The sequence below is a fragment of the Saccopteryx leptura genome, chromosome 8 (genome assembly GCF_036850995.1).
Source record: "Saccopteryx leptura isolate mSacLep1 chromosome 8, mSacLep1_pri_phased_curated, whole genome shotgun sequence".
Taxonomy (NCBI): domain Eukaryota; kingdom Metazoa; phylum Chordata; class Mammalia; order Chiroptera; family Emballonuridae; genus Saccopteryx; species Saccopteryx leptura.
Window position 1 is genome coordinate 39995655 of NC_089510.1, and position 19429 is coordinate 40015083.

The following is a 19429-nucleotide window of genomic DNA, read 5'->3' on the forward strand; positions in this document are numbered from 1 at the left end:
ACTTGTGTCCTCTGCCTCCAGTTCCCCTCAGGACAGTTCAAACTGTTCACCACCCCCGCAGAACCGCCGGTGGCTGTGGCTCCAGGGTCAAGCCACCAGAACTGTGCGTGGCAGGGCGAGCAACCCATCTGGGGTGAAGGATGCCCTTCTTAAGGGCAAAGGTATAACACTTTCCGAAGTCGCTTTCCCGCAATGAGTTCAAAGGAAAGCAAGCAATGAAAAATAAGATCACACGTGCAAACATACAAATGAAACAAAACCGAAGAAAAACACCGCACTCAAGGCGTTCCGAAGGGGCAAATCCATGGCCTCCTGTTGCCAATCGCCAGGCGAGGACAGCGGACAGCCCGGCAGACGCGAGAAGCAAGAGCGGCAAACCTTGTGGGGCCCCTCTCCCCGCCCGGCAACGCTGACCCCTCCACCGCGCCGCCCGCCCAGTGAAAGGAGCAAGAAAAATGCCTGTACAAACGTGCCTAGGCGGGCTGGGGGGAAGCGGGGCTGCGAGAAGCGAGGAATTCGGAGAGCAAAGCTGTCCCGGGAAGCAGGAAGGACAAAGTCCCTCCTTTCAGCCCCCGGCGGGGAGACTGAGGACTAGCCCAGCAGGCAGCGACCAGCTTCCTAGACAACAACTTTAAGCATAGACAACAGGGAGGTAACCCCCTCCTCCCTTCCTCTCCCTACGCCCTCCCGGTCCCGGGTCCCCGCCAGAGCGAGAGCGGCGCCCGGACGAGGGGAGCCACGAGCCTGATTGTCCCGCCGCCCTCCGCCTCCGTCTGAGCCGCGACCGCGGCGGACCCGCGAGGGGAGGAGTGGGCGAGACCATTGGAAAAGCTGGAAAGGGGGATGAGGCTGGGACGAGGGGCGGAGCCTACTAACCTAGCCCAGATTCCCCGTCCTTTATAAAGCCCTGCTTGGGGAGAAACCCCGTTATCAAAGTGGAGAGAAGAGAGGATTTTTTTTCCGAAAGGGGTGGAGCGTGTGCAGGGGAGCGGGGTGGGAGGAGACGCGGCAGGCCGCCCAGGATCAGACGGGAGCGGGATTGGAGCGGGGCGGGCGGGCGCGTTCCAGCGCCGGCTCGGAGGGTCGGCTTCCTCTCCCCCTCCCGTGCGGGGCGGGGTGGTGCGTTCCGAGTTCCCAAGAGTTCGAGGCGGGCGGGTGCCGGGGGGAGGGGAGTGGCGGCGGCGGCGGCGGGCGGCTCCCGCCCCAGCCTCGGCAGTGGCGTCGGCGACGGCGGTGTCGCGGCAGCCGCGAGCGCTCGGCTCAGTGTCAGCCGGCGGCGAAGGCTCAAGAACTAGGAGTTAGGGACACGCGCGCCGGACCTTCCGCCGCCGCCGCCGCGCTGCGGGCACTGCCGCCTCCGCCCAGAGCCCGAGGCGCCGGGTCGGGGGAGCCGGTGGGGGCGAGCGAGCGGGCCGGGGGGAGGGTGGGGAATGGCGCGGACCCCGGGGCCGGCTGCGCTGTGTCCCGGAGGCGGCAGAGCACAACTTTCCTTCGTTTCTCCCCCCGGGGCCGGGCTCCTGCTGCCGTCCCCGACGCCGCCGCCGCCGCTGCTGCTGCTGCTCTTCCCGCTGCTGCTCTTCTCCCGGCTCTGTGGTAGGTGAAGCGCGGGCCGGCGTGGGCTGAGGGAGGCGCGGCCTGGCCGGCGCGGGCCGCTCGCCCCGGCGGCCCGGCGGTTGCTGTCGGCGGTTGGCTGTGCGAGCGGGGGCCGCGGACTTCGGCTGGAAACTTTTGGCCGCGCCCGGGGCGAGGCCGGGGCTGGGCCGGGGCGGCGGGCGCGACGCCGGGGGCGCCCGCTCCCCTCCGTGGCGGCCGCGCCGAGGGCCGCGTTCGGCGGCGTCGCTCTCTGCCGGGACTCCGCGTGTCCTCCGGGGACCGTTACTTTCTCGCTAATTCGAGCCGGAAGCCGAGAGCGCGGACTTCTGGGCTGCGGCGAAGGTGCCGGGATGCGCGTTTGCCGCCTCCTTTTTTTCTCGGTGAAACTTGAGCTGTGAGCCCAGATACCTTGAGCGAGCGGAGCCCGACGGAGCGAAGCTTCGGGGCCACCGCGCCCCGCCTTCTGCCCTGGAGAAGGCACCGTGTTAGCCCCCCTGCAGCATCCCCCACGGGCAGCTCTCTCCGGCCCTCGGCCCGGTTCTGCCGGGGCTGCCTCTGGATGGCTTTGCAGTGAGCCGGTCGCCGCCTTCCCCTTCGCTTCTGGGACGTCTCTCATCCTGCCAGTGTTGATTTTCGCCAACACTGGAGGACTTTGATTTATGTGTTCAATACCTGATGGCATCAACTGTCCCCAGGCTCTTCTGATCACAGCAAAATCCCCTGCCTCTTCCCCATCTCTTTCCTCGTCTTATAAGATACGGGTTTTCTGTCACATTTGGAAGCCAGTCTCTTTGTAAGTTATGTACCTGGGTATCGGAGACGAAAAGCCTATGGTTAAGGATCGTATAAAGCCTTGTCTTTCATGCAAGAGATATGGATGTAAGTGATATTTATAGAAGGCGATGATTTGGCAAAATAAGACCACCAGTCTTTGTAGATTAGCTCTATCTGTACTTGAGTAATATCGAAACACTGCGAGACCTTATTCATTCGAAGACTGACTTGGTGAGAGGTGGAGAAGCAAAATTGACGTTTGGCCCAATGATTAATGTACTTAAGCCTTTTTTTTTTTAAAAAAAAAATGAAACATAGGGCTGCTGTTGGATCTCAGTGTAATGGAATCTTAAATGAACCCCGAAGTTTTACTAGTATTTGTTAAAAGGGAAGATGTATGCTGATTGTCTCGGATAGTGTGATTTAGAAGAGTCGAGTCCTGTTTGGGGTTAGGTGTGTCAGGGTAGTTGGTTATGAGGGAGGCAGTTTTCAAGAGATGGAGTGTCCCTTATAGGCTGCGAACTTCCACCAGCACGTTTCAAGCACTGTAATGAAAGTTTCTGATTTACAAAGTACACAGTGATAAATGGCATGTTATCTGATCGACATTGTTTTTGTAGCCCCATTCCCCAGATGTTTGGGTCCACCACAGGATTCTTAATGCTGCTAGCTCTTTGACTTAATGCAAGATTCTTGGTTGAATATGTGTACTGTTCTTTTCCATTAAGTAAGATTGTGGATAACAGTTGGGTGAGAGAAAAGTGTTAAAACAGTTTTACCATGTTGACTTAGATTGTGTTAAAACTAAGAGAATAGTATTAGTGCCTCCAATAAAGGCTTATGTAGGGAAAAGCCCCATGAAAGACAAGCCAGATAATGCATACATATCATACAAGGGAGTAGAATTTGGTTAATTTCACAGTTGTGCAAGTGAAGTGTTGATTGCCTTTTGAAGGCATGCATTGGTTTTCTCCTGGAAGAAAAAAAGAGGTTTTAAAAAATATCTTTAATAATGTGCTTTATATATAAGGGACTTTATTTTAGAGTCTTAAAAATTCAAGCAGTATAGACAAATCGACTGTGATTTATAGGAGGCATAAATTGAAGTTTTTAGAGTCAACTCTGCTTGTAGTTTTAGAGGCAGACACTAGCTTTGTGTTACTGTGCACTGCTCATTTTAGGAGCTTCCTTTTTTGGCTTATAGTGTTATAACACCCTAATTTGTGAACCTTTATGATGAGCTTTTTTCCATCAACGTTTCTCTATTTTAAATTTAGTCTTTGAGAGGGCCCAGTTTTGACTTATGGATGCTTGTTAAGTATGGAAACAATTTTCTTTAAATAACCTGTTTGTTGATCTAACATTGTACTGTTTGCAAGGTTTGTCATATACTAATGTTTGAGTAGTCAATTGTAGAGTTGCAAAACTTTTTAGGCTTTAAAGAGATGTCTGTATGATGATTTGTTAATAGAATGCTTTACTTTTTGATAATGTACACTTTTTTCCTTCTTTTTGCTGGTGTTTTTGTTATGTGGATTACATTCAAGCATAGTCTTAACAACTACTGCAGTGTCATCTGTTGGCACAAGGTAATTTTCATGTTAATTTGACTGCTAAGAAAACAACCTTGTAACTAGTAAACTCAATATTCTAAAAAGCTATAAAGCAATTACATCAAATTTTCTGTTTGGGATGCACAATAGTTGTCTTATTTGAAGAACTGAACTTTTTAAATGAGAATTTTACAGGTTGACTAACTGCCGTGCTTTGATTTTTTTTTTTTAAGCCTAACAAATTCCTAGGTATAAAGGTTAAGGAGACAAGATTTACAATACCATCTGACTTGATAAACCTCATTTATTTAATTCTGTAATTCCACATTTCTTTATGATCAATTCATAGGTAATCAAATTTCTCACTTTTCTTTCTAACATTTTTTTTGAGATAGAGAATATTAGCAGGGATATAGTATTAATGAAGGAAGCTAGACTATTTGACCTTAGTAAATTTCTATTTGAATCTAGGATTTTACTATTTTGATTTTCAGTAAGGTTTTATCTTAAAATGGATGTCTAGAAGATTATAGAAAAGATCTAATATGATATTGAGCCTTTAACAGCACTTGCAATACTTGTTATATTCCTGACAGTTGATAGGTACTTGGGGAGATATAACATGAGTAAAGCAGAATCCTAGCTTCAAGGATCTTATAGCATTGTGGTAGACATAAAGGAAATAGATGATTATAGGACAGTTTGGAGCTTATGATAGAGATCTGCATGAAGTACTATGCTCAGAAGAGGGATCCATTAGGTAAAGATACATGAATGTGAACTGAGAAAAAAGAAATACTACTTAAACATATAACTTGAATCAGATCTTATTGAGATAAGACATTGTGGTAGATGGTAAAAGTTTGTTCTCTCTCTCTCTCTCTCTCTGTCTAACTTAGATACTAAATACTTTGATTCTGAAAAAGGACTGCCACTTACTAGATGTGTGAGTCATTGGCAAGTTATTTAACCTTAGTATACTTAAGGTTTCTCATATTTTTAAAAAAGAATATCCCTTGCCTACATTTAATTGTGAGAATTAAATGAAAGAATAAAATAAAACAAAACATTTAGTGGAGTACATGCAATATAGTAAACATCCAAATATTAGCATCTAGTTCTAGTGTATTGCACATTAAAGCCAACCAGCCTGATATTTATTCAATTCTATCATGATGTCTTCTTGATAATTGAGTTTTCAAGGTCAGTGATGACTGTATTTGTACTTTACATCTTTAAGTGTATAACCCAGTCAGTGCTTTTTAGATATTTGTTAAATTTACTTCAGATAAATATACAGATGACCAATTTTCAGAATATTAAGATATGGTGAAATTAACTATGTAACTGTATGACACCTAAGTGAATCTTCCCTTCATAATGTAGAGTGCATTTTAGGATTTAGCAGTTCCATAAGGTCACTTACAGTGTTAGTGATTATGTTGAAAATGTAGAATTGAAGAGCATGGGGGGGGGGCTCAATTTTGCTTATACTTTATCAAGTTACTTGTAGTATCAGGTTGGGTGGGGCCTATAATACATATTGCACATGTGAGTCTTCCTACATCCTAAACATATAATTGGGAGGTGAACCAAATTTAAAAGGAAGCTAAAAAGATAAAATCTTTTCTTGTATTTAGCTATAGCATCAGAAATAGGAATTGAAAAAAGCTAGGCAATTACATATTTGTGTGTGTTTGCATATTTATTATCTTACCTTTTATGTGTCCCTTATGCTTGCATGTATTTAGCCGCTCTGATGTACATTTTATATCTGTATATATAGTTAACGGATAAGGTTTATGGCTTATGGCTTATTGACTATTTGGAAATTACTGAAGAGAAGTTTGCTAAAAATAGAGTTTTGACATTCTGTAATTTACTTCTTGAGTAAATCATATATTGCTATAGCATATCTGTAACCTCTTAAAGTCTTCATAAAAATTGACAAGAAGGACTATATCTTTTGCAAAAGGTGGTATTTAATTCATCATACTTATTAATATGAAATCAAATAACCCTTAAGTCAGTAGTGGAATGAATACTAAAGATGATTTTGTGTGCCAAGCACTCAGATTCAAAAATGTCATGCCATTAATGTTGTACTTTTGATTATATTTTATATTTTTATCTAAAATTGTCTGTGAAGTCTTGAACCTGTATCTTTTTTCCTGAATTTTATAAAACAATTTTTATTTTTATGACAGGCTTTGATATAGTTTAGTCATTTATTTAAATTAAATTTGTTGTGAACCTTTATAAAGGGTGAGGTTTGTTTTCTAAAGTGACTCACTTGTTATAGTGTAAGTCACTACTTTAAAATTTTAGTGAGAGCTGCCTTTATAAGTTATAGTTATGAGTCGTATTGTGGGTTCCATAGTTGTTTTAGAAGGGATGTTGTGTTGCATACTTATATTGTGAATTTTCAGCATCCAGAAAGATTATTTTTTTTGTAACCTTGTTATTGACTACCAACATTTATCCTCATAATTAAAATGAGTAGGAAAGATCTACCTGTTGCATTGCGAGTAGATATTCATACACTGGAATTTGAGGCCTGTGCGAAAATATATCTATCAGTTTATAATTGGAATAAGTTGCTAAGAAGTCATAGTCATTTGCTTTTGAACACTTTAGCTGATTATTTTGTAGGTGTAAGATAATAAATGTGACTCATAGGAGAGGTTATAATAGTTTTTAAAAAGCTTTATTTGGCTTTAACTTCAATTATTAAAAATAAAACCAGCCTGTTCTTATTTTAAATAGATTGGCTATTACACCCAATAGACTAGAGGCTCTTTAGGCTCTCAGCGTAGGTTTCTTTGGAAGAAATAATTTTTAAAGCAAGCAGGGGCTATAAATTACTATTCTCAGCTAGCCATGGTCAGCAAAAGTAGGGTGTGTGAATGTATTCATATTATAGTTACTAGGGAATGTTTTCAAAACAACATTCCAGACGCCAGTATAGACTTACTGGGTTACCAGTTTCTGCAGGAGGGATGGGAAATGGAGCCTGGGGGTTGGGGCATTTGTGTTCTAACAGACATTATCGATTCTTTCTTCCTTCTAAAGAACTGTTTTTACAGCATTATTATTTATGATTTGACCAGATGTGGTTGCTCTTCTGATAGAAATAATCAGCTAGTTTGTACACGTATCTTGGCATGGAGTAGGCACTCTAATTTCTTTGTTTCAGGAGTTTAACAGCAAAATCAAATCTAATTTAAATCAGCATTGTCTAATAGAAACACAATGTGAGCTACTTACATAATTTTAAGTTATACTGTTATGATGTTAAAAAATAAAAGAAACAGGTGAAATTAATCTTAATATGTTATTTAACACAATATAATCAAAATATAATTTCAGCATGCAACTAATACTTAAAAAGTTGAGATATTTTACATTTTCTTTTGTAGTAAGTTTTTGAAATCTGGTATATATTTTACACTTACAGATCGTTATTTGGACTTGCTATATTTTATGTGCTTAGTGGTCAAATGTGCAGGTCTAAATTATTTGTTGTCTCTGAAGTAGGTTACGTCCTTTTCTGGCCTAAAGTGACATTACTGTTCCTTCTTACCTAGTCAGAGTCTGAAGTGCCCAGTTTAAAATAGATTTTCTCCATGAAACCTGTAGTACTATATAGCATATAACACATTATATACCATAATTAATTAGTATTTAATTATAAATTGTTTTGTGATGTGTGCTCTTTTCAGTAAAGACTTTGCTTCAAGCTTCATTGTATCACAGCACATATCTCAGAATAAACACAGATTATTTTTAAAATTATATTGATTTTAACATTTGCTTTTTCTCCCATTATAACTTGAAGGAATTGACCACATTTGCTATATGATAAACTTGTTTTACGATTTCATCTTCCATGTTAAAATAAATCAATAAAATAGGATAATAGCTATAATAAATAACTATACAACTTTTCTGAATTTGCTTTATTTCCTATCTGACCCTAGATGTCTTTCAAATCCTTAGTTTCTGGAGGCCTAACCTGTTCTGTGTTTAACAGTGTGACATGTGGCCTTTAGTGAAAAACGCATGCAGATTCTGTTCATTTTCTTTTTTCATGCTTTTAGGTTTAGAGCAATGTTTGCCAAAGTATTTCAGTGGAATAGTAGTTTCAGAAGATACATTTTTGGAAGAAGGTACCATAGTTGAATATATTTGGAAACGGGAAAAACTAACCATATTGACCCCTTATGGAAAGTCACCCTTTACATTAGTTTGTTAATAGTCTAAGAAATTCATCAGTAAAATACTGTTTTACAGACTAATTATACAGATTTTTTTTTGTGTGTAATATCTGTTATGTTGTAGAAGCTGTGTTGTGCAGAATACCCTCTAGAAAATATATCCTTAGAGTGGTTGGTTTGTACACTGGTATTATTACTATTCCTACCTGTCAAGAGGGTGAGAATACACACACATAGACACATACTTAAAGTAGATAAGATTGGTAAGGTGTTGCTTGATGAGATAGTTCTTCATTGGTTTATCTTTTTCTAAAAATTCTCTTTATTTTCTTTAATTCTGTTTTCTTTATTTTACATTGTCTTACCCATTTTGATCTGAAGTGTTTGCAGAATTGACCTAGGATGAATGCAGTTCTTTGGTATTGCAAAACCAGCTGTGTATTATTTACCCCAGGATAGATGGGTTTAAGCAGCTTCTATGGGGCATACCTCAGATGATATACAACCTATCTTACTCTAGGTTTAAGTTTTTGGAATAAGTGGGTAAATTTAAGATGGCTAATCTATTTTGTAATGAAGATATGCCAGTGCCGTTATTAGGAAGGGCAAGAGTAAACCAAGAGACAAATATAAAAATAGATGTACACTGGTATGACTCAGTTTAGTGTTTATGAACATTGTATATAACTGGGAGTGTTTTATTCTAATTGCTTCAATTCAGAGGGAACACAAAAATATTAATGAAATGTTAGTATTGGTAAGCTGATAAGATTGATTTCACATGGTAACTTTCTATAAGTATCCATGATTGTCATTACTAAAATATCTTAGCCTATCGTTTAAAAAATCATTAATAAGATTTTTAATTTAGTCATAACTAGTGTGGGATAGATGAAGATTCATTTTACAAGTGTCTTGTCATTATGAACTTCAAGTTCCCTTCTAATTTGATTTAGATTAATCATTCATGGCTATAAGTTCAATTTAATACTAAGTCAGACAATAAGTTGTCTAGTTTTATACCCTGGTTTCTTTACTTTAAATGCAAAAATAAAAAAAAAAGCTTCTTAATTTCTTTGTTTTTGAAAAGATTCAGTTGGGAAAAGCTAACAGTTTATCCTTACTAATGAAAAAGGGCTAGAACATCAGATTTTTTCACTGAACAGTGTTTACACATGTTAATGGCTGTAGTAGCTACTCTAAATCTCTGACTTCTGTTAACTTAAAATGTAAAAAATTATCACCAACAAAAACCTTGAGAAACAAATGCAAATAATGTAATTGTGTTGAGTATTTGCTTTTATAATTGTTTCCCAATCCTAAACAATTCAGATATTATACCTATATGATTATTTGTATGATACAGCTTCATTTGCCTAGTTTATAATAGAACCAAAATGGACTTTAATAATGAAGTAATAGTAAGAAACTCCTGTTCTCTTTCCAGATGTTACCTTCTGTTTGTTGTATACTAGTATAATATCAAAGGGCTTTCCCCCCCCTCCCCCCTTTTCTGCATTTTTCTGAAGCTGGAAACCCGGAGGCAGTCAGACAGACTCCCGCATGTGCCCGACCAGGATCCACCCGGCACGCCCACTAGGGGGCGATGCTCTGCCCATCCCGGGCATCTGCCCATCCGGGGGGTCGCTCTGTTGTAACCAGAGCCACTCTAGCGCCTGGAGCAAAGGCCACGGAGCCATCCCCAGCACCCGGGCCATCTTTTGCTCCAATGGAGCCTTGGCTGCGGGAGGGGAAGAGAGAGACAGAGAGGAAGGAGAGGGGGAGGAGTGGAGAAGCAGATGGGCGCTTCTCCTGTGTGCCCTGGCCGGTAATCCAACCCGGGACTTCCACACGCCAGGCCAATGCTCTTAACCACTGAGCCAACTGGCCAGGGCCTTTTTTTTTTTTTTTTTTTTGTTTGTTTTTTAAAGCTTGGATAGCCCCCTACGGTTGGCTGATAATTGAATAACAAAAAGAAGGCATACGAAGGCTAGAATTAGTGACCCTAATGAAGACATCTGTTATTAGCAAGAGATATGACTGTTTAGTTAGATCAGGAGTCCCCAAACTATGGCCCGCGGGGCCGCATGCGGCCCCCTGAGGCCATTTATCCATCCCCAGCTGCAGTTCCACAAGGGGCACCTTTTTCATTGGTGGTCAGTGAGAGGAGCACTGTATGTGGCGGTACTGCAAAGCGCCGCATTGCGCACGTACAGTACTACTTCCGGTGACACAGGATGCACGCCTCACGGCTCGGAAGCATGTCATATCACTTGTTACGGCTAGCAGTGACAAAAATGGAACTGGACATTGACCATCTCATTAGTCAAAAGCAGGCCCATAGTTCCCATTGAAATACTGGTCAATTTGTTGATTTATATTTACTTGGTCTTTATTTTAAATATTGTATTTGTTCCCGTTTTGTTTTTTTACTTTAAAATAAGATATGTGCAGTGTGCATAGGGATTTGTTCATAGTTTTTTTTTTTATAGTCCGGCCCTCCAATGGTCTGAGGGATAGTGAACTGGCCCCCTGTGTAAAAAGTTTGGGGACCCCTGAGTTAGATGATTGACATTGTTTTCTGTATTTAAGATAGGTTATTTTATACTTTTCAATGGAAAACATTTTTAACTTTTAGATTTGTAAATGAGTTAGTAAATATGGTGACTGTTCTGAAGTCATTCATTGTTTATCAAACTTATTTTTTCAATTGTGTGTAAAAGGATCTGGGTATTGGTACATTTTTGTAATATTTATAATTGATAGTGGAAATGTTTATATGAGTAGTTGGTGAAATTTGTATATAGCTTGCTAAAAAGTGTATTATAAGCCTGACCTGTGGTGGCGCAGTGGATAAAGTGTCGACCTGGAAATGCTGAGGTCGCCAGTTCAAAACCCTGGGCTTGCCTGGTCAAGGCACATATGGGAGTTGATGCTTCCAGCTCCTCCCCCCTTCTCTCTCTCTGTCTCTCTCTCCTCTCTCTCCCTCTCTGTCTCTCTCCTCTCTAAAAATGAATGAATAAAATTTTAAAAAAAAAAATTAAAAAAAAGTAAACATTTCTTTAAAAAAAAAAAGTGTATTATAAAAGCTTTAATCATAACAGCATTTGTTAAAATAAAAATTAAAAAATCTGAAGTTTCCTAAGAGAACATATTTTCCTTTGAGGATACTACTGTTGCTTTGCTGCCCTCTACAGTCATGTAAAATAGTCACTCTAGATTTTTCTCCCATCAGTTGATTAAAATACTTCCTTGACCTGTGTGTGAGCTTTAAATTTTAGGAGTGATTTGGGTAATATTTACTATTCAAATATGATGATGTTTAGTTAGACACAGCAGTTGATTTCTACCTATAATTCAAAATAAATAAATAAATAAAGGGTTTAGAAATTGGAGCAGGTAATAGATTGAGGACTATTGAGCATATCAGGAAACAGGTGATAGAGCCAACTAAGTGCTAGGTAGGTAGAGAGGAAACCACAGTGGAATAAGGCTGCTCCCAAGCTTATAAACTCATTAGTAAGACTAATGCATCCAAAAATATATAAGTAAAAGACATTTGTAACAACATACCAAGTACTAGGATACATCCTAACAAAAGTTAAGTAAGGCCTGGAAGAGTTAAGGCAAGCTAATTAGAAGAGATGAAGCTTTTCAGCTGTCTTCAAGAATAGATCAAGTTCACACAGGTAAAACAGGTTAATTTCAAACAGAGAAGAGAATATTTATTAAAAAAAAGCATCTGTTACACAGAAAGGACTATGCTAGGTGTTGGTCAAATAAGTTTGTAAATATGATATACAGCAGGGGTAGTCAACCTTTTTATAGCTACCGCCCACTTTTGTATCTCTGTTAGTAGTAAAATTTTTTAACCGCCCACCGGTTCCACAGTAATGGTGATTTATAAAGTAGGGAAGTAACTTTACTTTATAAAATTTATAACGCAGAGTTACAGCAAGTTAAAGCATATAATAATAATTACTTACCAAGTACTTTATGCCGGATTTTTGCTAAGTTTGGTAGAATAAATCTTTATAAACAACTTACTATAGTTAAATCGATCTTTTTGTTTATACTTTGGTTGCTCTGCTACTACCCACACGAAAGCTGAATGCCCACTAGTGGGCAGTAGGGACCAGGTTTACTACCACTGTATATGTTTGCCTGCTTATAGTTTGCATTGGGTGTGGGGGACAGGCTGTAAGCAGGCAGGGTTGTTATAGCCTAAGTCGTAGTTTTAAGACTAAGATTTTCCCCACACCCTTGACTGGTGCATGATGTGGGGTGGTGCACTCTCAGGAGAAATTCCATTATGCCTCAGATAAGTGACTTTGTATCAGAGACTTCCTTGTTTGTATATTGGATTAAAGGTTTTGATTTCTACACTATAAATGGGGCAGAGGAGCCCATGCAGGGGGAGAGCAGAGAAAGGCTACATGGAGGAAAGGAGAAGCAGCCAAGAAGGCGGAGTGCTTGAAGAAGAAGCCAGTTTGTGCAGAGAGAAGGAGATGGGGAACATAGGTGAATAAGGCTTGTGAGGTAGAAACCTTTGATTCTAGGAAACTTGGATAAGTCAGTGGCTTTGGGAGCCCTGAATGGAAATGGAAGTGTTTTCCCACTGTGTGTATTTCTTGCCCGCCGGGTGCAAGCTAGGGTTAAAGCTAATGGCCCACCAGTTCTTGGCTCCTTTGTTTCATTACTGTCTGTCCGAATCAAATGCCAACCTGCATGGTCCAGGCGGCTGTGATGGTGGCCACAGCTACTGGCTTTACACTAGGGTCCTTGGAATCTATGCCCTTAAGAAATGTGAAATTTAATTGTTAGGAGATTTGGAATTAGAAAATTGTGTTTGTTTTAAACCCAATTACTAATCTCTCCTATTTCATCTCCTATAAAATGTACAGAGTTGCTGTGAAAATTAAATGAAATTCTTATTAAATTCCAATAAAGTGCTTTATAAATACAACTAACTAACAGTAATGCAAGGGAAACTGAATTGTCTTAGTTAGAAATATAAATTAAGTGTTGTGGGATTACCAAAGAAGGAGCAGTTTAATTGGGAATGGAGGAGGACATAATGGAGGACCTAATTTTCTAGCTAAACCTTCAAGGAAGAATTTAAATTTCCATTTGTGAGGAAAGGTCACTGTAAAGGGCATTCTAGGCTGCAAAGAGACCACTGGACTGAGCACTGTGTGTGCAAGGACTTAATGTTCTCATTTGGTTCAGGCATGAGCTAATAAGCTTTAAATGGTAGGCAGTGAGGAGGTTTTTTGATTTTGTTTTTAAGGCAGGTAACTAATGAGTCTGATTTGAGAACATTATATAGTTCTGACAGCAATGTGAAAGATACATGGAAAATATGAGAGACATACAAAAGGGGAAACCACTGCAGTTATTAATGAGAGGAGAAAGATTGTGGAGATAAATGGCAATTTGGCAGAGGGGTTTTGAGGTTGGAAAGGACCTGAGAAGTAAATTAGATTGTGTTTGGTTATCACTGTGGGTGAGGAAGTGAATGTAGGTTTCTGTCTTTGAATGAGTAGAAAAGATTGGTATAAGGATTAATCCATTACTTTTTTGGGAAGACTTTTAATTGCCTCTGGGACACATTTCAGTGCTGTAGTTGGAAATCTGTTGAGAGGGTAGGGGATAGGATGTGGAATTGGGAATAATCAGGATTGAGGTATTTGAATTAGATGAGCTGTTTAAGAGAGGAAGCGATGGTAGAGGAGAGAAGAGGGGGGAGAAGAGGAGGAAGGAATAAATAAGGAGGGGATTGAAAAAAGTTTTAAGGTTGAGGTATTTTGATTGGATGAGAGCGAGTAAGTGAGGGGAGTAATAATTTGGGGGGGAAATTCTTACTTGATAAATAGACCAATATGTTTAGTAGTTAGGAGGAGTGCATTGATGATTTAGGAATTTAGTAAAAGTGGTTAAGAGAAGTCAAATTTCAAAAAAATGAGGAGATAGTGAAGAAGTAGTAGGGAAAGGCCTATTTTAGGGAAAGAAGGGAAAGAGAAAGATGAGAGAGAAATTTGAGGGGAAAGAATAATGTATCAAATATGGACTGAATGTTATCACAAATTCATATGTTAAACCCTAACTTGCAGTGTGATATCAGGGAAGGTTCTTTGGAAGATAATGAGATTTAGGTGAGACCCTGGGGCTTGAGTCCCCATGATGGGATTAGTGCCTTTAGAAGAAGAGGAAGGGGCATCAGAGCTTCCTCTAGCATGTTGAGGATACAGCAAGAAGGCAATGGTCTGCAAGCCAGGAAGATAGTTCTCACAAGAACATAACTATATTGTCATCCTGATCTCAGACTTCATGTCATCCACATCTGTGAGAAATAAATGTTTGTTGTTTAAGGCAACCAGTTTATGATATTTTGTTACCGTAGCCTGAGCTATGATATCAGTCAGGATTCTTAATTACAGACATCAGCAACCTTTGTTAAAACAAAATTGATTGAAGGATATTAGGTAGTTCAGGTATAGAAATCAAGAACTGAAGGAGGCTAAGTATCTGGAACCACAGCCAAGATAATGTCAAAGTCTGCCCTTCAAAGTCATTTATTGCTTGCTGCCCATTGAGACACGACGTTGTAGTTTTGCCTTTGACATTGGCATTGCTGCTCTTAGAAACTGGATATTGTGCCTGACCATGTGGTGGCGCAGACTGGGATGCGGAGGACCCAAGTTTGAAGCCCCAAGGTAGGTCGCCACCTTGAGTGCAGGCTCATCTGGTTTGAGCAAGGCTCACCAGCGTGAGCCCAAGGTTGCTGGCGTGAGCAAGGGGCTATTTGGTCTGCTGTAGACCCCGGTCAAGGCAAACATGAGAAAGCAATCAATAAACAACTAAGGTGCCACAACGAAGAATTGATACTTCTCTCTCCCTTCCTGTCTGTCTATCTCTGTCTCTCTCTGTCTCTGTCACAAAAAAAACAACAACCCAAAAAACAAAAAAAACCCTGGATATTGTTGTTGCAGTAGTCTCAGAGAATATATTTTTCATGGGCCACTACAGAAAATTGAAGAAAAACTTTTTCATTTCTATGAGGCTTCTTGCCTTTTGGAGGAAGGTAGGATCAGCACATTGATATGGCAAGGTCCAGGAACAGAACATAAGTTGTATCTTTAAAAACACACACGAGATAGGCTAGTTTTAGAAACAATTAGAGGCTCTTTCTCGACCAGGCGGTGGCACAGTGGATAGAGTGTCAACCTGGGACACTGAGGACCCAGGTTGGAAACACTGAGGTCGCCAGCTTGAGTGTGGGATTGTAGACATGACCTTATGGTCACTGGTTTGCGCCCAGAGGTCATTGGCTTCTACCCAAGGTCACTGGCTTGAGCAAGGTGACATTGGCTCAGCTGGACCCTGCCCTCCAATGTCAAAGCACATATGAGAATGAGAAGCAATCAGTGAACAACTACGGTGTGTAGCTCTGAGTTGATGCTTATCTTTCTTCCTTCCTATCTGTTTCTCTCACTACAAAAAGGAAAAGAAAGAAATGATGAGAGACTCTTTTTTCTACTAGTTAGGGAAAAAGAAATTGATAGGTGAAGATAATAGACACACTTCCAGGCATAAGAGAGGGAAGTTAAGGAGAGGGTTTGATCTTTAGTGGTTTAAGTGATATATTTTAAAAATAAATTGAGTGCACGGTGATGTTGAAATTTAGTAGTAGAGCCTTTAGGCAAAAATATGGTAAGACCAACTGAGAATGAAAGATGGGTCAATAAATACTGAAGGCGGCATGAGTTTTCATAAACATGAACTTGTAAAATGTGAATGTTGGTGTGGAGGTAGTAATAAGTTCCCTTTAGTGGTGGTTAGTATATATATATATATTTAACCAAGCACTGTGCCCACCAGAGATTATTCTGAGTACTGTGAAAAGCTAGCTGATGAAAGAATAAAATGTATTTTTGGGGACCAGTTGTATTTATGTGTGGAAGGAAGTAGAACACAGCTAGATTACCAAGTACCTTTCAAATATGATACATTAGGGTGTTATTGGAAGTTTGCGAACAGAGAAGGAATATAGTGAAAGTAATACTAAAGAAGTACTGACTTACCGTAAGTCAGGTAGTTAAGATGTAGAATCATTGAGGTTGAAATTAGGATAGTAATAGTAGGAATGAAAAGGAAAGTTTGCAAAAATAAAGAGTAATTGAAAGGCAAAATAATACATTTCTAAATGATCCCAGAATAAAAGGAGTGATGAAAGATTAGTGAGCGCATTTGGAATTTTGTGTTAGGCAAATGGGAAAATGATGTAAATATTACTGAAAAGGAGGTTGAGCTTAGAATTAGAGGTTACATGTAAGAATGTGTTAGTTTTCTAGGGTTGCCATAACAAAGTACCACAAACTGGTGGCTTAACAGAATTGTACAGTATTCTCATGTAGTTCTATGTCTGGAAGTCTGAAATTGAGGTGTCAGCAGGATCATTCTCCCTCTGATGGCCTCTGGTGGTGGCTATCAGTCTGTTGCATTTCTTGGATTACAGTTGCATCACTACAGTCTCCCCCGCTGTTGTCACATGGCATTCTCCCTGTATATATGTAAGTATTCATGGTACGTAAGTGTGCAGTCAGATGAACTATTACCAAATGAGCATATCCATGAAACTAACTATCCCATGGGTCAAGAAATAAATCTTTTTTTTTTTTTTTGTATTGTTCTGAAGCTGGAAACAGGGAGAGACAGTCAGACAGACTCCCGCATGTGCCCGACGGGGATCCACCCGGCACGCCCACCAGGGGCTACGCTCTGCCCACCAGGGGGCGATGCTCTGCCCCCCGGGGCCTCGCTTCTGTTGCGACCAGAGCCACTCTAGCGCCTGGGGCAGAGGCCAAGGAGCCATCCCCAGCACCCGGGCCATCTTTGCTCCATGGAGCCTCGGCTGCAGGAGGGGAAGAGAGAGACAGAGAGGAAGGAGAGAGGGGGAGGGGTGGAGAAGCAGATGGACGCTTCTCCTGTGTGCCCTGGCTGGGAATCGAACCCGGGACTTCTGCACGCCAGGCCAATGCTCTATCACTGAGCCAAACGGCCAGGGTTAAGAAATAAATCTTTACGTATACTACAGAAGCCCCTCACACTCCTTTCTAATCACAAATCCTTTTCTCTTTCCGAGTAATAACCACAGTTCAGACTTCTCGAACACCATAAATTAGTTTAACCTGGTTTTGAACTTTATATAACTTTGTTGATATTGAGAGATTCATCCACGTTGTTGCATATAGCAATTGTTTGTTCTTCTTTTTCTTTTTTTATACCATTGTACAGTATTCTGTTCCATGACTAATTCATTATGTCACGCAGACATTTGGGTTGTTTTCACTTTGAGGTTTTTATGAATATTGCTGCTACAAACATCATTATATCTCTCTTTTGGTGGTATAATTGCTGGTTCCTTTTATGTACGTTTTTGTTGAAAAATTTTCCCAAAGTGCTTATAATAATTCATAGTTCCCACCAGTAGTGTATAAGTTTCAGTTGCTCTACATCAGTGGTAGTCAACCTGGTCCCTACTGCCCACTAGTGGGCGGTCCAGCTTTCGTGGTGGGCGGTAGTAGAGCAACCAAAGTATAAATAAAAAGATAGATTTAACTATAGTAAGTTATTTATAAAGATTTATTCTGCCAAACTTAGCGAAAATCCGACATAAAGTTCTTGGTAATTATTATATGCTTTAACCTGCTGTAACTCTGCTTCAATAATTTTATAAAGTAAGGTTACTTCCCTACTTTATAAATCACCATTACTGTGGAACCGGTGGGCAGTTAGAAAATTTTACTACTAACAGAGATACAAAAGTGGGCGGTAGGTATAAAAAGGTTTTGACTACCCCTGCTCTACATCCTCACCAGCCCTTTGTAATATCAGGGTGTTTTTTTAACCATTCTAATCAGTATGTTATAACATTGTGATTGTAATTTGTGTTTACCTAGTGGCTGAGATCTAAGGATTATGGTTCATTTGAATACAAGTCATTTGAAGTCCTTATTAATTTTCTTCCCAGTTTATTCAATTGGATTGTCTTTTATATTTTTATGGATTTGTAGGAGTTGTTTATGTATGCTAGGTATGATCCTTTTGCCAGTTATATATATTGCAAACATATTTTTTCATTCTGGCCTTTTCACTCTATTAATGGTATTTGTAGTTGAATAGAAGTTTGTCAATAATCTATGTAGTCAGAACCAAATTTTTTCTTTATAATTAGTTCTTTTGGTCTTATTTACAAAATCTTTATTATACCATCATGAAAACTTTTCACTAGAAGCTTTATTATTTTGTCTTTAATATGATGCATGTGTAATTTATTTTTGCGATTATTAGTAGGGTTCTGTTGGAGCCCACCTGTTTTACAAGGGGTGGTGTAAACAGTGAGATACCCAAGGTGAAGAAAGCATGAGGAGCTGGAGGTATGAGACATGCTGCAATGCTTTATTCCTGTCCTAGCAGTGGGACAGTAGTACTTAGGGACAATAGTGGCATGGTGCTAATGTTACATCAGCGCATGGTGTGGAGAGATGATGTCATGGCTTACATAGCAGTTGTTGAGTCAGGCAGCCTTTTAAGGCTTGGGAGCCTGAGCTTAGTCAGGTGGCCCCAAAAGGTGTGGGAGCTGGACTGCCTCTGAAATCACATTGTTAACCATAACCCATATCCTGAGTCTCACTGTCATTTCCCCACAGGTTCATATTTTTAATTCCTTTACTATATAGCTGACCATCACCATTTATAGAATATACCCTCTGCTGAGCAATGCTGCCTTTATAATTAGTTAAGTAGCTATATATGCCTGTGTTTATTTTTGGACTCTATGTTTTCCTTTGGTTCATTTTACTATCTTTGTACAAATATCACAACTTATTATTATAGTTTTGTAATATATCCTGATATTGGATAGAGCGAGTCTGTTTATTTTTTCCAGTTTATCATGGCTAGTCTTGGTCTATTTCCTTTTCATAGTAGCATTTACCAATTTCCACCCAAAACAAAACAAAACAAAAAAACATGCTGGGATTTGAGAGCACATTATATCTATATAAATTAAAATAAGGCTAAATTAACATCTTTATAGTACTGAATCTTGCAATTTATGAATCTGGCTTATCTCTCTATATACTGAGTTTTTTTTTAAACCTTATAAATTAGTGTACTTTTATCTGTGTCAAAAGGTCTTGTCATGAATGGTGTTCAATTTTATCAGATGATTTATCTTAATTTTGAGATGATAATATGATTAATTTTTCTTTATAATATGGTACTACA

The 19429-nt window shown here is 40.1% G+C and overlaps 1 protein-coding gene across 3 annotated transcripts in view; it reads left to right on the top strand.

Moving 5' to 3' along the window:
* Positions 1 to 1002: 1002 nt before the first annotated feature.
* The window catches only part of NECTIN3 (nectin cell adhesion molecule 3), a 134582-nt gene continuing 116155 nt past the window's right edge, over positions 1003 to 19429 (top strand). The window contains exon 1 of one of the 3 annotated variants that reach the window (XM_066347969.1): positions 1003 to 1593. In XM_066347969.1, the coding sequence (XP_066204066.1) occupies positions 1431 to 1593 (163 nt within the window). In that variant the 5' untranslated portion in view covers positions 1003 to 1430. The remainder of the gene's footprint in view (positions 1594 to 19429) is intronic. The other 2 variants (XM_066347970.1, XM_066347968.1) reach the window with 2 other exon arrangements.